At 39.1% G+C, this 17510-nt stretch overlaps 1 protein-coding gene across 8 annotated transcripts in view; it reads right to left on the bottom strand.

Annotated features, from left to right (window-relative positions):
• Positions 1 to 17510, bottom strand: part of PHACTR1 (phosphatase and actin regulator 1) — a 670567-nt gene that overhangs the window by 5686 nt on the left and 647371 nt on the right. For all 8 annotated transcript variants that reach the window (XM_007487934.3, XM_007487940.3, XM_056823442.1 and 5 more), the window contains 3 exons: positions 16161 to 16216; positions 8915 to 8976; positions 3163 to 3303 (listed from right to left, as the gene is read on the bottom strand). In XM_007487934.3, the coding sequence (XP_007487996.1) occupies positions 3163 to 3303; positions 8915 to 8976; positions 16161 to 16216 (259 nt within the window). The remainder of the gene's footprint in view (positions 1 to 3162; positions 3304 to 8914; positions 8977 to 16160; positions 16217 to 17510) is intronic.

Raw genomic sequence — 17510 nt, 5'->3', positions numbered from 1 at the left:
TAAATCATTTGTTTCTTCTTTTAGCTGTTGCTTCTGCTGTAAATCCTCATACCATTTGTCTAAGAAAGCTTGTCATAAAGATCAAATGAGATATTTGTGTTGTGCATTTATAGTCAGAAAAATAATGGACAATCTGAGTGCTAGATTTGTAGTTAGAGGACATGAGTCCAAACCCCAATTTTGCTATGTATTCCCCACGTGATTTTAATCTCTGTGGACTTTAGTTTCATCATGTGTAAAATGAAATGGTTGGACTAGATTTCTTGGGTTCCCTTCAGTTCTAAATCTATGATCCTATGATCTTATGTGAAGTTTTAGTATCCCCCTGGAAAATAGCAGTTGCTTTACTGATTGTCCTGAGATGTGAACAGCAGGAATATGGAGAACTGCTCACTGAGCAGCTCTGTTTCAACACCTGCTCTAAGGGCAAGGGCCATAGTAAAAGCTAGGTCAGTAAACCTATGGCACATGTGCCGGAGGGGGCTGCTCCCCTCCCACTCTCCATGTGCCCCCGAGGGCATCTCTCACATCCCCCGCCCCTCTGCCCAGCAGCCTAATGGGAGTGCTTCCTCCCTCCCCTGTCTGGGGTAAGGGGGCAGCTCACATGTGATGTGAGAGTTGCAGTTTGGGCACTTGGTCTCTAAAACATATGCCATGACTGAGCTAGGACACCTACATGGAAAGGAAGAGCTATTTGGATCTCTTGCTTTCATAACTGTTCATAAGGAGCAATTTTACACTTGTGAAAAGGCATTACTAAATTCACCTACCTAAGAGAAGGAACAAGATAGATAGCTCCTCACATAAACTTATAATATGAAAATAATAATACAATAATTAAAATATAAAATTATAATACAAAAATAATAAAAAACAAAAAATAAGAAGCTACTAAGTCAAATTCAAATCTCTCTGTGTGTATAGGGAAGGTAAGAAGTAGAGTTAGTCATTATATTGGCTTCAATGCTATTGAAGGAGTTCATGTGTTAATTTTTTATATGCTATAAATGTTGGCACACTAGGTCAAAGTCCTTGTCCTACTTATGACTTTGGTCCATGAAATGACATCAATATAATAGGGCCAAGAGAGATAGAGGTACAATCAAAAAGTATTGGTTGCCTAATCCACTTCCATTATCATGAAAAAGCTACTCCTCAAGAATTTGTCATGATTTTCTCTTTCAGGAATTCATGAGAGGAAACTACTTTTAGAATCTCTGATTCAATTTCCCTAAATCTTTAGTCTCCATGATGCCAGGTGGAAATATGGAAGCAGTTCTTCCTTGGGCAAGGCCAAAGAGACCCGCAACAAAAATAAGGTTTAGATATTTCTATTCTTATAAGTATATTTCCTTATAGTCTTTATACTAATACAGGACAGATTGCATAGTGAGTGTCCTCTCTCTATTTATTGAACAAACTGTGGGAAATGCAGGATATAACTAAGGGCGGTATCCAGAGCCCAATCCTTGGCAAGGGTGTTCCCACTTAGTGCCTGGGACTAGCAACATTTGGCTTTCCTTAGGCACTATTCTTCTTGTCTTCCTTTAATGGAGAAAGTAGGTGCTAAGAGAGAAGATAGTAAAAGAGGAAACATTGATAAAGTTCCTACTTATGTATCAGGTACTGTGCTAAGTGCTTTACCAATATTATTTCATTCGGTCCTTACAATAAGCCTGGAAGGTTGGTGCTATTATCCCCATTTTATAGTTGAGAAAATGATGGCAGATAGAGGGCAAGCAATGTGTCTGAGGTTAGTAAGTATCTGAGGCTGAGTTTGAACTCAGTATTTATCCATTTAACCATCTAGCTGCCTCTATAAAGAAAAGAACCAGAGAAATCTTAGCACAGACAGATTAGTATTGTAGGGTTAATGTCACATTGATGCTTCTGGAGGTCAGGATGAGGACATTTGTATGGGGCAATAGGTGACTGGCAAGTCTTATAAAAATATTGCCTTTTGAGATAGTTGCTTATAATTCAAATTATTAAGAATTTGTTAGGTACCTACTAGATGTCAGACATCGTGTAAGATGTCATGGATACAAATACAAGAAATGAAACAGCCCCTATTCAATCTCTCAAGAAGCTAACACAGATCAATCAAAGTTGGGCCAAGGTTGAGGTGGGCCCCAATGATCCATTGTGTGCTTTGTGAAAAAAAATCACTCTATTATTTAAGAATGAGAGTTGTGTTAATGGCCAAGATGTCCACAAGCTGACCAGATTAAATGGATGCTTCCAAAGTTCTCCAAGTGATCTAAGTGCCCCAGACTTTATTCAGAGACTGGCAGGAAGAGAGAATGGTGGAATGAGGCCCACCTCGCTTCCATATAGAAAATATATTTAGCAGGCTGTGGAAGCTTAGGTGGCCTTGAGACATCATATAAATCTAAAGAGCCTTTCCCCCTAAATGAGGTTATGAAGTGAGACACAACTGAAACAACTGACAACCCAGTTAGGTATATTGCAAAAAAGAATCAATTTAAGAGACCTTTGCTGAATTATAGCAAGCTGAATGACTCAATCAACCAAACAATCTGCAGTAATAAAAGCTCTAACCCCTTCCCTGCTATGTGCCAGGTACCATGTTGGGTACTGAGGATGCAAAGACAAGAAAATAATCTCTAATACCAAGGGGTTTACATTTTACTGGGAGGGAGGGAAAGGAAGCATCCATAAATATAATCATATATAAAATAAATATGTATAGAAAAAACATGTACACATAGAATAAATATAAGTATATAGAGTACAAATAAATGTGACCCCTAGCATTTTTCTCTCCTTTTAGGTAGAATTATCCTCTTCTTGCCTCCTTTATTCCCCTCTGTAAAGTGGGTGTGATTCTATCCATCCTTTGTCTATGACTTTCCTAGAGTGGTGAGAATTAAGTCTAGTGATGATCACAAGCTATTTGGGGCTCCTGCTAGAAGGTGTGATGGAAATAGCTCTATTATTTTCCCAGCTGTTGGGCCTCCCCGCTGGCATTCGGCATTCAATTGCCAGCTGAGATTGTGACTAACACTTTGGGGCCAGTCTCATTAGAGAGCTCCCTCACACCAAGTGTGAAATGCAATAATAGATTCATCCTCCCCAAGGCAGAAGGTAGGATCTAGCCTCTAGCTCTTTTCCTTCTCCCTCCCTTAAGATTCTGCTTACTTTGTCTGCAGCAGTGAGTCGAGTCCAGGGCTTATCTGCTCTCCTGTCATAATCTTGAGCATCAGCCACTTCTACGTAGTCACTGAAGCGAATGAGAATCTTCCTTTCACGGAGCTCTTCAACAGTTGGTCTCTGACTGAGCTATAAGGGAGAGAGGGAAAGATGGTACCTAGTGAAGCATCACAGTACTTGTTAGAGTTGGAGGGGACCATCTAGTCCAATTCTCCCATTTTATAGATGAGGAAAGTAAAGCCCAGGAAAGCTAAGGGACTTTGAGATCACATAGGGACTAATCACTGAAGGGGGAGTTTGAATGTAGAATCAGTGCTCTTTGCTGATACCATGACTCTTCCATGCTGACTTATATAAGGTTATTATTAGTTAGGGCCACGGTCTTGGGCCTACTGATCTATAAACTAGAGCTTTTTATATTATCCTACAATGAATGCCATTTTCCCTTCTTAAGGCTATTTTTCAGTCCTCACAGTTATAGACACAGACATAGCTACAGACAACACTTGTTCTAGTAGCAGGCAAAATAAACAAACACATTTCAGACTGTTCTAGTTTGATACCATTCTAGCATCATGTAGTTCTTGGCTAGACCTGGAGTGTTTATTTCCTATTGCCAGTTGGAGGACATAGGGGAAGTAGTAGCTGATGGGCATTGTATGGAAGCCAAATAGGGTAACAGACTTGTGGATTGCTCCTAGGCCATTAGGACCTGGGTAGGCCTAGTGGGTTCTCTGGAGGCTAATGCTGACCTAAAATACCAAGAAAATATACACAGAAATACATAGCAGAGGTTCTTAAACTAGGGTCTATGAATTTAGTTGTCTTCTTCAAAATTTTTTTTCCAGTAATCACAATTCAATACAATTGTCTTTCTTTGTAATCCTGTGTATTTAATTCTCTGTATTCTATGCATTATTCCAAAAAGGGGTACCAAGGCTTCACTAGACCATCAAGGAGGTCTGTGATAGGTAGCTAGGGTGACACAGTCGACAGAGCACTGGAAAACCTGAGTTCAAATATGAACTCAGAAACTTACTAGCTTTGTGATCCTCATTTCCTCAGATGTAAAATGGAGATGATAATAAGCACCTTCCTCCCAGGGTTAATAGGAGGATCAAATGAAATCATATTTATAAAGCGTTTATTAATGCTCATATAAAGTCCTTATACATGAAGTGTTTTGAAGATGCTTATTCTTCCTAGGACACACAAAAGGATGAAGAATTCCTGGAGTTTACCCAATCAAACTGATCTTTCTAGAAGAACTTCAGATCCACTCTGGGTTCATTTGGTTACCCTAAGATGCAGCACTGAGGCAGGTAGCATGGCTTCACATGGTCTTCTCTGGTGCAGTGAAGGCTATGAGGGGAAGGTGGGGTATTTGAGGCACCCCAAATTATAACAATTTCCTATTATAATTATAATAAAGTTGAAGATGCTGATGGTGGCCATAATTCCTGTTATAAGTTCCCTCTTGCCATCTGGATTTTGAGTAAGGGTAGGTTTCTGTTGGCACTTACAGAATTGGTAGGGCTTTCAATGTTCAATTGCCCTGCAGTCCAAAGTTCTGCATTTCACTAAGTTGTTTGTGGTAGGCAATGGCCAATTCAGTGTAAAAATTGGTGACAGGCAATGGGATTGATCTCTGCTGCTGCCCTTTGGTCAAACAAAAGCTCCTCACTGTGTGGAGCCCATGGAATAAATGAATACAAAGATCTATCATTATTGGGACTGAATCTTTCTGCTGGCCTGAATGAGGCTTGCAGAAGCACAACTGTGTGTTTGCAACTGGCTACACACATGGTGTTGGGTCTGGAGAAGAACAGAGGTTGAGGGGAGAACATGTGGGAGAGAAGATATATCCAGAGATACTACTCTGTCTTCTGGGGAATCAGATTTGCCTCCAAGTTCAGGTCTGTGGGGAGCAGTGGTGACTTGAAGGGAGCTTAGGTAGTGTTTTTCTTCAAGAAGTGGGTATTTATAATAAGAATATATAATTTCACATCAATCAAATGCCAGGAAATTTATGGAGACCAAAATCAACTAGTCTCTAAAATCTCAAACCAAGGCAGGGAGCAAGGAGAGGAAAGATCATTACTGGTTTGCTCTCTGGACACAACCAAACATGTTCTTTAAAATCTGCCTTACTTGGTGTGAATTTTATGACAGAGGCAGCTGCTTTGGCTACCAAAGAGCCGTCCAGGCTTTCTCATTTGCCTTCCTGCCTCGCTGAGTCTGTTAAAATTAAGATGTGTGTGGTGTGGGTGTTATTTATTGAGGAAACCAGAAGACTAGGGGGAAGGCAATAAGTAAAAATACTAATAAGTAGCAGCAAAGGCCAGGATCTGGTTTGTCTGTGATAAGGGCTCAAAAGAAAAACACAGAACTATGGGATGGGAAGCAACGCGTGTATAGTCCCCACCCTGCTTGCCAACTTCCTCACCTCTTGGCAGTTAGGGGCTGCAAATGGAGATAGATGACCACATTATATTTGGGGAAACTGCCTTTTCATTCACTCCTCTCTCATACTACACTGACCCTTTACTCAGAAGCCCAGTACTTCTCAGGCACCAGACTGATAACCAATTGAGAATGGATGGCTAAAAGGAAATGATGATGCAGAAAGTGATATTTTTTTTAGAAAGTTGGGGTTTAAATCTTGCTTAGGTATCTGAGAAAATGACCAGACTCGATTACTTTTTTAAGGGTTATTCCTCTTGGCATTGTCTGGTCCACCATGAAATAGCTGAGGAGGATTCATTACCACTGGCCCTGGCAAGGGCAAATTATTGCTGAGGTGTTTACCTTGGGATACTGTAAAATTATGTCTAAGGGTAAGAACTAGAGGCAGTTGTAGTAGCTCACTGGTAAGAGAGCTGGATCTGGAGTTGGGAAGACCTGAATTAAAATCTAGCCTTAGACACTTCCTACCTCTGTGACCTTAGGCAAGTCACTTAACCACTGTATGCTTTGGAAGCAGTTGGATGACTCAGTAGATAGAGTGCTGGGTCTGGAGTCAGGAAGAACTGAGTTCAATCTAACCTCAGACACATTGTGGCTGTGTGATCTTGGCAAGTCTCTTAACCACTGACTGTCTGACAAAAGGATCCACTGGATACACTGAAGAATAAAATGGCATAGTACTCCAGTATCCTTGCCAAGAAAACCCAAGGGAGAGCTATGGTCCATGGGAGTCATGAAGTGTCAGATGCAACTAACTGATTGAACAACAACTTACCCTGAAATTCTGTAAAGGTCTGTCTCAGTGAAAGAACTAAGACTTGCCCCTTTCTACTTTTTCAGAAAACTTAAAATTTTAAAGAATTGGTGATTGATTAAATAGGACGTTAACATTTTAAAACCTCTTCTGAGTTCCTAAATTTTGGGGGTGTTTTAGGGCAGCAACTAATTATTCTAAGCCATTTCAAAAAGGTCATTAGACTGTCTCTTTTAGAGATATAAGTCACTTTATCTTATTTGCTACAAAGGCCAGGGAAGGGGTGGAATAGAGAACCCAGGGGAATATGTCTAAGCCTCTTCTGGGAATAGTTTAGCACTTGAACTTTTTTGTAAAATACTTCCCTTCTGGGGGGGCAGCTGGGTAGCTCAGTGTATTGAGAGCCAAGCCTAGAGACGGAAGGTCTTAGGTTCAAATCTGGCTTCAGACACTTCCCAGCTGTGTGACCCTGGGCAAGTCACTTGACCCCCATTGCCTAGCCCTTACCACTCTTCTGCCTTGAAGCCAATACACAGTATTGACTCTAAGACAGAAGGTAAGGGTTTAAAAAAAATACTTCCCTTCCTCCCAAAATCTTTGGTGAAGTAAGGAGTGTAAATATTATAACCTCCATTTTAATGATGGGGAATCTGAGTCTCTCAAAGGTTAAGTGATTTGCCTAAGGTCTCATGTATTTTTATTGGGGCCAGGATTTCCTTATACTGAATGAGATCCAACAGGCAGCCTATTGCAACTAAGCTGGGTGATTCAAATCCAGGTCCTCAGCTTTCTTTCCAGTAGACACTTCAATGCCTCTTCAACAGGGAGAGTTCTATAGTTCAACAATGTTCTATAGGCTCATGGGAGAGGGAATTGCAGCCTTTATTATTAATATGAGGGTGGCACATGTTTCTAAAAAGTTTCCCTTGGGAATCAGGAAGTGATTGATCTTCAAAACAATGAGTGAGAATTTCAAGGATTGAGGAGGCTTTGTTTGAAGGTCTTTCCACATGAATGATGCTAAGCAAGTCACTTGATCTTTTGGGAAATGCATTTTCCCTGTCTGTTAAGCAGTGGTGAGAGATGGCTTGGTACCATATGTTTGGAAAAGCACTCAGGAAAGTAACATTTGTAAACATAAATCATAACTTTTTAGGAAGGCTGATCATCACAACATTCCTAAATTGTCTTATTTGTATAGTTACAGACAAAAGAAAAGATGTACATTTTAAGGGGTCTGGTCACTGTTTCCAAGATTTGAGTTTTGGTTTTATAGAAATGCTCACTGAAGTGACTGAGAAGGATGTGTTTCACAATAATAATAAAAATAGCAAGCATTTATATATCACTTCAAGGTTTATATAAAAACTTTAAATGTTATCTCATTTTGTCTTCAAAGAGCCCTGTAAGGCAGGTGCCATTATTATCCTCATTTTACAAACAAGGAAACTGAGGCAATGGTTAAGTGACTTCTTCATGGTCATAGCCAAGTGGGCAAGGAAGGATTTGAACCTGGGCCTTCCTGTCTCCAGGTTCAGTACTCTATCCTCTATGAATGTGGTTTTCTATCTTCTTTAGTTCCTCATAGATTCATTATTCTTGTCAATATCACCAAAGAACCAATCCAGAATAACTCAAATGAAGACCTTATTGTTAAAGATGGGTTTAGAGGGACTTAAAATAATTTGCACTTCTATTTTTACATGTATTATCATACTTCAGTTGCCAAACTTTTGGCTTTTATGCTTTAAAAACTTCAGAAAAATACTATCATTCCTCCCATCCCCCCACACACCTTTTTAAAGGAGGAGGGTATTTTTCAACCTATTCACTTGGTTGTGGAGCCTTTAAAATGCCTTATTTTGATTTAATGTTTTCAATATTATCTCAGTACCTGTGAGTAATTTAGTCTGGATGATAATAAGTGCCATTATAAAGACAAGAAACATCAAATAACAAGAAAGGAGAAAGCCATAGCCCTTGATAACTGGATAATTTACTTTTATATTTAAATAGATCAGTTTGAGTAATGAGTCTATTGAAAATTAAAAAAAAAAAAGGAACAGTTAAGTGGCTCAGAGCATAGAAAGCCAAGCCTAGAGACTGGAGTTCCTGGGTTCAAATTTGACCTCAAATACTTCCTAGCTGTGTGACTCAGCAAATCACTTAACCTCAGTTGCCCAGCCCTTACCGCTTCTCTGCCATGGAACCAATACTCTATTGATTTCAAGACAAGAGGTAAAGATTTTAAATTTTTTTCAAAAATTTACTTTGATTGAAAATAAAAATGACAGGAAGTGTCATACTCTTTAGGGAACTCAAAAATTAGTAAATGAAAATGCTGAATACAGGGTCTAGCTAGGGCTACCCTCACTAATGTCACTGAAGTTGCAATGTGGGTTACTGATGGAAAATGGCAACCAAATTACCACTGAAACAATACCAAGGCTATACAAAGGAATGGAAGAGGTGGCTTGGCATGGCCAATCACGTTGTCTAGGATTGTTAGTCTCCTCTCACCTTTCGAGTTAGCCGCCTCTTGATTTCTCGTTTCTCTTCTTGCTCTTCTTGTTCATTCCGAGCTGGAAGAAATATACAAGATTCTTTTGATTTTTGCGAGTAGCCAAAAAAAAAAAAGGTTTATCATCTGAATTTTTATTTACTTATTTATTTCTTATATACCACGCTTACACGGTATTTCACAATCCATGAGAAAATTCTTCTGAGAACTGGATGGTCCCTATCTCTAATCTCTTCTGGCCTCTTGTCTTCCTTTCATCACCTATATTTGGAAATCTTTTCAGATTGCCAGTGCTCATTCAATGTGGTCTAAAAAGTACTCATTGAACTTTTAATTGTGGTTTCTTTATTTCTTTTAGTTATTAGACCCCACGCAATGAGTAGATGAGTTAGGCTAGGTACCAGAGGATAAAAATGATAGTGATGTTATAAAAATACATGGAAAACTTTTGAGCAGGCTTTGCGGAAGAAACAGGATAGTTTTCTTCCACCAACGTGACTGCTGGCTTTGCTCAATTGCTCAGTAAACCCATCCAGAGTTAGCTATATCTTATAAGTTCTGCTGCCTCACAGAGACAAGACTAGGGCTCATTATGATGTGAGTCTTTCCCCTAACTCAGCATGGGAGCAAAATGGAGGGTGCCCAAAGGGGAGCACTTGCTACAGAAAATAAAAACAAAAACAAAAAATGCAAAATTGACACTAAGACCCCAGTGACTCCAAGGGGCCATCAGGGGAAATTCATACAGAGATCAGACAGGAGAAATTCCAGGAACTTCTATGTTTAGAAATTCCCCAAGTAAACCTTTATAATTACCCAGATAACCAATGTAGGGTTTCTGTGACTGGGCTATTACATGGGTGTGTGTCAGTATCAAGTGGCCATCTTCAGCCTCATGTGAAGAGCCCTAAGAGCTAAGGAAATTAAACACTGCTTGTTTCAGTTTCTTCATTGTTGTAAAATGAGCTGGAGAAGGAAATGGCAAACCACTCCAATACCTTTGCCAAGAGAAACCCAAAAAATGGGGTCTCAAAGAGTTAGACATGACTGAAAAACAAAAGTATGTGTAGATTCACTTTGTTCAGTCATCTTTCCTGAACTTCACTGGGAATGCTCCAAATGACCAGATGTGGCTATCTCAGTTAGTACTTTTCCTTCCTACTGATTGTCTCAGAGTAGGGAAACAGAGGGGAATAAGTGGCCCTGGATTTCCTGTTGTTAAATGTTCCTGGGGTTAAATTCTAACTCAGTAAGACCCTATAGGGATGCTGTCAGTGGAGACTCCCATTCAAGGTAGCTGTACTTTCAGTGCAAATGCTTTTAAAATGAGGAATGGCACTGGAGTTCAGAAATGAGAGGCCAATAGTCTGAGACCTTTAGAGCTGAAGGGTCAGATGTCAGAGGTCACCTGTCCAATATCCTTATTTTATAGATGAGGAAACTGCTGCACAGGGATATTGGTTGATCCCTTGCCTAAAGGTACCCAAGTCCTAATGAGTGGTGGAACTTGTACTGATGTCCTATGATGCCAATTCAGTACTCTTTCTACTGTCCTCAAACTGACTTGGTTAAGGTAACAAAGTTAGAGATTGAAACCAGGAAGACAGCTAAATTGCCGGGATTATCAATGGTTAGATTCATCCCACAGGACAGGGACAATTCCCTGGTCAAGGCCAGTCTTACACGAAGGCAAAGTAGGAGGTTACCTATCTGATATGATTTGAAGAGGGTCATCAAGGGGCAATACCTTCCCCCACAATTCCACCCTAAACCCCCCACCAAAATCTACCTAATCCAATAATCAAGAAACTGATTCTTTCCCACTATCCTGAGATCACTGTTGGGAATTATATTAGGGTTAAAGATTATTTTCTAGGAGATGCCTTCCAAAACATATTATGCCTTTTGAAAAAATACATCAAGCTATCTCTAGCCATTAATATATCTATCATGTATAAATTGTTAAAAATTAGGGTCACTTAACAAGGCAAGAGTGGTCACAAAAAGCAAGGCACTGGATACATAAATGTTGAATCAAGAAGGATAGAAGATGAAATCTGTAGCATTATGACATTCTAGGAGAGGTCAGGCATGAATGGGGTGTTCCTTGAAGTATTGGGGGTTTAGCATGGGAGGAGGGAGAACTTCTGGAAAGATAAAGTGGAAACCCAAGAGCACTGGAGCTCTGGGCACAGTGGTGAGTAGGTAGTAGTCAAAGTCAAATGTCAAAGAACCATAGAATGCTGGAGATCTTAAAGATAATCCTGTCCAACCCCCTCATCTTATGAGAAAGAGGTTAAATGACTTGCTGAAGAAAATATATGTAGATAGAACTCAGGTCTCCTGATGACCAGGCCCATAGTATTCTTCCCAATATGCCACACTACTTTTGCCAACCTTGCATTTTTGCTGAGAACTAACTATTATATGGGACAAACCTTAGACTAGAAGTCAGCTCCCTCTGATTCCCATTGAGCAGTATCCAGAAGCCACAGGGTGTAGATTCCATGAATAGCATGGTGGACTTGGGAATCTTAGCTGGCTCACTAGCATAGTCCCTGAATAAAAAAGGTCAAAAGCCCTCACCTATATTGCCTAAAGCTACCTCTCTAGATAAAAGCACTTTCTAAACAGGAGGAATGTAATAAATACAGGGGTTGTCATGGGGAGGGTCAATGATCTCACTATTATGGGCAGCATCTGTTAATAGTATTCATTATGTGCTCATATACCTAGGATGCTGAACTAGCTGTTGTATAAAAAGCAAGAGAAGGGGTTTTATCCCTGAGCAGGTTGGGACTAATCATTATTTATATAACTCTTAAAGGCTTCCTTAGTGCTTTACATACATTGTCTCATTTGATTATTACAAAAGTCCTGGGAGGACAGGTTGACAGTTATTATTAGTCCCATTTTCCAAATCAAGAAATTGAGGCTCAGAGAAGTTGTAGTTTGTCCAGAGTTTATAGATTTAGAACTAGAAGGGACCCTAATGGCTATCTAGTCCAATTCTCTCATTTTAAAGGTGAGGAAACTGAGGCACAGAGAGCAATTAATTGCTTTAGTGAAGGTTACACTGTAATAGGGTTTAAATTTAGGTCTTCTGGAACTAGGTGGCAGAGTGGATAGAGTGCTAGACCTGGAGTCAGGAAGACTCATTTTTATAAGTTCATATCTGACCTCAGATGCTTCCTAGCTGTGTGAAGCTGGGCAAGTCACTTAACTCTGTTTCCCTCAGTTTCTTCATCTGTAAAAGTGAGCTGGAAAAGGAAAGTATGGGTAGCAAATAATTCCAGATTTTTGCCAAGAAAACACTAAATGGGTTCATGAAGAATAGGATATAACTGAAACAACTAAACAACAACAGCAATGACAAGTTCAATTCTGGAGATTTTAATTTGTTAATTTTTGCTAAAAGATTAGATCATTTTCTCTTTTTCCCCCATACCTTTTACTGTCATTATGATAGCAGACATTTATAGACTGCTTTAAGGCTAATGAGGTACTTTATATATACATATATATATATATATTATCTCATGTAGTTCTCACAACAATCCTAGTATAGGTATTATTCTGACCATTTTACAGATGAAGAAACTAAGACAGTGAAATATAGTTGTATTTCCCAAGACCACACAATCAATATAGGGTCAGGGACAGTACTCAAACCTAAGTATTTTGGGTATTCTCTTCCAATTCCTTTTGTTTTAGTTGTGTGGCCCATTTAAAAGGATCCAAAGCATATAAATACAATAATAAAATCTATCTATCTAAAAGATCTAGAATTTTCTCTATTTAAGAAAATGATCAGTATAAAAATAATGCTAGAATTGTATCCCTCCTTGTTTGGTGAGTTTTAGAAAAACTTTGGATTTTAGAAAATGTAAGAGGACCAACACTTCTGAATTTTGCCAGGCATTACTTGAGGGAATGGGGCTTTTGAGGGAAAGAAACATACTATACCAAGGGGCAGAGTAGGGCAAAAACAAGTTAAAATAAGTCCCCCCCCCCCATTTTCTCAATCCCAGATTAAGACTCTGACTGCTTCAGGAAGGGATGTTGCCCAAAGTCCAGCCAGCCAGGTTCGTCTAGGCAAGAAGTATCTCAGATAGATAATGACCCTAGGAATCAGGATTCAGACCTGGGTTTGAGTCCAGCTTCTAAGACTAGTTACTAATTGTGGTCTCATAGACAAGTCATTTACCCTCAGTGAGCTTCCAAGATATGACTGACTTGCTGTCAAGTTAGAAATCTTGTGGGGATTGGGCTGTGAGATTTTCATCTCCTCTCCCAGACAGCCTTTTCAAGGCTTCGAGTGCCTGCCAGGTTGTTGGACTTGGAGTCAGGGAGACCAGGATTTGAATTCTACCTGAGACACCACACTGACTGGCTGTGTATGACTCTCTGGGCAAGTCACCACATCTGTGGGACTCAATTTCTTCATTTATAATAATGGTGATAGCATTTGTTGTACTTTACATCACAAGGCTGTGAGAAATGAATGAGATAATGCTTTGTAAATCTTAACTTGCTATAAAAATGTGAGGAGTTATTATTGTTGTGTAGAACGTAAGCCATTCCTTAAGAGGTTGTCTCAGTTTCCTCAGAGGCAGTGTGGTGAAGGTGAGAGATCTCGTGCTGGGGCAGAAGGTTTAAATTCTATCTCTGATAATACCTCTATGACTTTGACAAGTCCTTTGATGTCCTTGGGCCTTAGGTTCCTTATTTATAAGTTGGGAAGGTTGGACTTGACGGTCTCAGAGATCTCTTCCAGATCTGGTTCTATGATGTTGTCCAGCCCCATGTAGGAAAGACTTACCACAGGGACACTCAAATTGAACATTTCAGAGAAATCCCTGAAATCTCAGAGGATGCACTATAAAGTGAATGTGGCTTTCAAACAGGGCCCCTTTTAGGGCCAAAAGAGAAGAGCAAGAAAGGTGTTTTGCTTACATTTGTGTTTGTTTGATTTCTGAGATAAATGGGACATCTCAAGCAGGTTCATTCTTTCTTGGTCTTTTCCCATCTCCAGTTTACACAGTAAGTATATAATGACTCAGAGAAGATCAGATGGGAGCTTAAGGGCCCGACATCATCCAAATGGAATTTTCTCCCTGACAATGGAAATCACTTAGAAAAGATTCTAAATCTCTCTTAGAAAATATTGCTTTTGTCCCATGTCTTCTAATTTCCCATGCAAAAAGAAACTTTCCCAGGAGACTCGAATACCGAGAAAATATAAATAACTCCTTCACACTGTAGAAAGCACTGAATGTATCTTCAGAGTAATTTCAGACAGAGACAGAGACAAGTGGTGGTGAGGAGAAACCAAAGGGCAGATGGGTGAAGACAGAAAGCACAAGAATGATGTTTTGGGATAGAATTGGCTTGAAAAACTTGGTGCGAGATTGTCCTCTTGTCTTTCCATGTCTGCCCAGTTGAAGGAACTCAGAATTGACCAAGTTATTCCATCAGATCAATAATGAGATAGACAGCACAAGCAAAACCAATAAAATTGCAGTGTTCATGTGAAGGGAACTCTTGGTTATTAAAACTGGAGGCCACATGTTCTTTCTCCCTATACACATACTCACATTTATAGAAGTATGCATAGTTCTCTTTCCTAGAAGAATTTTAGAATATATAAGAAAGAGCTTCAAAAAATGTATCTTCTTTTACTCTAGGGCCCATGAATTGGTTCTTTAGTCATTAATATTGAGATATGTACATATATTACATAAATAACCACATATATACATCCACATAAACACATATTAATGTATACATGTATACACACACATATATGTATGTATATGCACATGTGTATGTGTGGGTATAAACATTTCCTGAGGCACCTTGACCCATATCTACATGAGAAGTACCAAGTCATAATGGATGGATAATGATCCACAGAATCAGGAAGACAGATCTAAATTTGAGTCAAGGCTCTGAGACCAGTTACTAATTGTGATATCATAGCGTGGTATCATTTTTTATCTCAGTGCCTCCAGAAATGCTTTAAGAATATAAATGACAAATTGATTATTGATTTACATTGGTAGAAGAAGTTTTCCTTCCTAGAGTTCCTTATAGGATGGAATACAAATAAACATATAAATCCATATATTTATATGAATGTTTGTCTGGATTCCATCCTATAAGAAATTTATTTAGATATTTATATATATTTATAAAGAGATTTATATATATACACATTTATCTGAATATATATAGAGACATATACATGTGTATATATATAACATCTATACACATTATATATATGCATATATGTATATATACATACATACATATATATATATATATATATATATATATATATATATATAGAGAGAGAGAGAGAGAGAGAGAGAGAGAGAGAAAGAGAGAGAACAAACATAATCACATAAAGAGGAGTCCTATGAGTTGAGATAGCTATTATGATAAAAGAGATTGGTAGTGGGAAAGGGTGGGGGCAGAGATCAATTCTGATTTTCTAAAATGTTTCCCAGGTTTTGTTATATTAAAGCCTGTTGGATGTCATGAAGTAACTGCCTCCTTTATTTCTAGCAGTATCTCTTTTAAAATTATTTTAATATGAAGCTACTCTTCTCCACAAGTTTGTGCATATTTCTTTGCTTAGAGTGCTTAATTTATTTTTAAAATCCATTATTGTACTGTATCAAGCAAGAATGCTATAACCAATTTGTGGGAATGTTAAGAAGCAAAGTCAGTTCTTTCAGAATACACTTCTGTAGGCTCCAATTTTAATGGTCAAAAGAATAAGAAGCTTTATTTGTATTGAAGCTTCAACAAAGTTGAGTCTCATTTGTTCGGCTGGTGATTTCCTTATCTTGGTAATCCAATATTGTATCTCTGTTTCTTTTCAGATTATTACTGATTTTTTCAAAGTTGCCCTTTAAAAAACAAAATTATTTTGCTGATGATTTATTTCCCTTTTCTATTTTACATGGTATTTCTGGCCATGTCTATAATTAAAATTACTGGAATAAGGTAATGTTCACATTTTGTGTACTTTAAATAAGGACAACTGCTGTTGACTTGCTAAGTATATGGGGAATTTGTTTTTGGGGTGTTCATGTTCATATTATAATTCTCAGAATACTCTCACAGCTGGTCCTAATCAGAGCTGTTCCCAGAATTGTGTGTGTGTGTGTGTGTGTGTGTGTGTGAAAGATGGCTACAACAATCCCCAAAGACCAGAGATTCTTAGAAGTCACTTACGTTTCAGAATGTTCCTTTGCTCCAACTCTTCAGCAGTCGGCCTCTGGCTCAGTCGCCTGCGGAAAAAATCCAGAAAAAGTTTTTGGACCATATCACATCCTTCTCGAATCACTATTCTTCACTGACCCTTATAGATACATGAAACAGGAGGCATACAGGGTGAGCTGGGTCCATCATGTGTTCTGAAGGGCAGAATCTCCCCGAGGACACTCTTCTTCTCAGTTCCTCTATTTCAAACCCCAGGAAAGGCACAATGTGTTGTGTCATGGTGAAGCTGACCCTCCTCCTTCCTTCTTTCATTAGCTCCTCCTCTGGTCCCTGCCCCCATCCCTTCTGCCTTCTAGGCAAGTTGAGTGAAACTTAGACTGGTCATGTCTTCACATAATTTACTTCCTCTCATTGCTGACTTCTTAACCAGGACCGTGACTTCTTTTCTCCCCCTTGTGATGATGTAGCCAATTTTTGAGCCCTGTGCCCAGTTTGCTCAATCCCAGTTGGAACCTGGAGAGTCAATGGAGATCTAACAGGGCATGTCTCAACTATTTAGCACAATAGACCTACTTCTTCTTCTGGTCTCCACCCCATCACCGTCAGTAATTTATTAGACTGTGAAATGACAAATGAAAGGATCAGAAATGACACTCTTGTGCCAGGCACGTACTTTAGCCTTAGCAAATAAAACATCACTAAGGGCCATAGGGTGGCATGAACGAAAGTCAGCAGAGAGAAGAGTGGGAAGAAAAATCTACACAGAAAAATATGAGTACCAACAACTGGAATGGGAAATATGAATGGTACCCAAGGAGGTAACCGCATACTTTCATTCTTATAAAAAGGCCCAGGAATGATAACACTTAACACAGTGCAAGCGAGCTTTAACAGAGAGGCTTGTATTTTCTGAAGCTTTTAGTGATTATGAAACAAGTCTGCAATTATCAAGAATTCTCTGCCAGCCTTTATGATGAAGTGTTTGTGAGGAGAAAGTTCTGGAAGGAATGTTAGTCTGCCCAGAGTCTTCCATTGGGTTTTAGTGATATGTTGTAATTAATGGAGTTCTCAACACATACACGCTTGGTATTCCTACTAGTTACCAACTTCCACTGCTGGCAAGATTAGAAAAAGTGTTTCTAGAGGGAAAATTCGGGGTCTAAGGAATTCTAAAAATCTCTTTCAATACCTTTATCTTCTTCTTGTATCTATTCAACACCTTAGCATAGGTGCCTGCAGGCTATCCCAGTGGACAGGGCAGTGTGGACAGGTGGACATCTTACCAAACAGGAAAGGCTGCAAGTCTGGGCACAGCCATAGACTGCATGCTTGTCATCTAAAGACCCAGTTCAGAGAGACCTG

The sequence above is a fragment of the Monodelphis domestica genome, chromosome 3, assembly GCF_027887165.1.
Source record: "Monodelphis domestica isolate mMonDom1 chromosome 3, mMonDom1.pri, whole genome shotgun sequence".
Lineage (NCBI taxonomy): Eukaryota > Metazoa > Chordata > Mammalia > Didelphimorphia > Didelphidae > Monodelphis > Monodelphis domestica.
The sequence above is the reverse complement of the archived record's forward strand: the minus strand, read 5'-3'. Positions and strand labels throughout refer to the sequence as shown.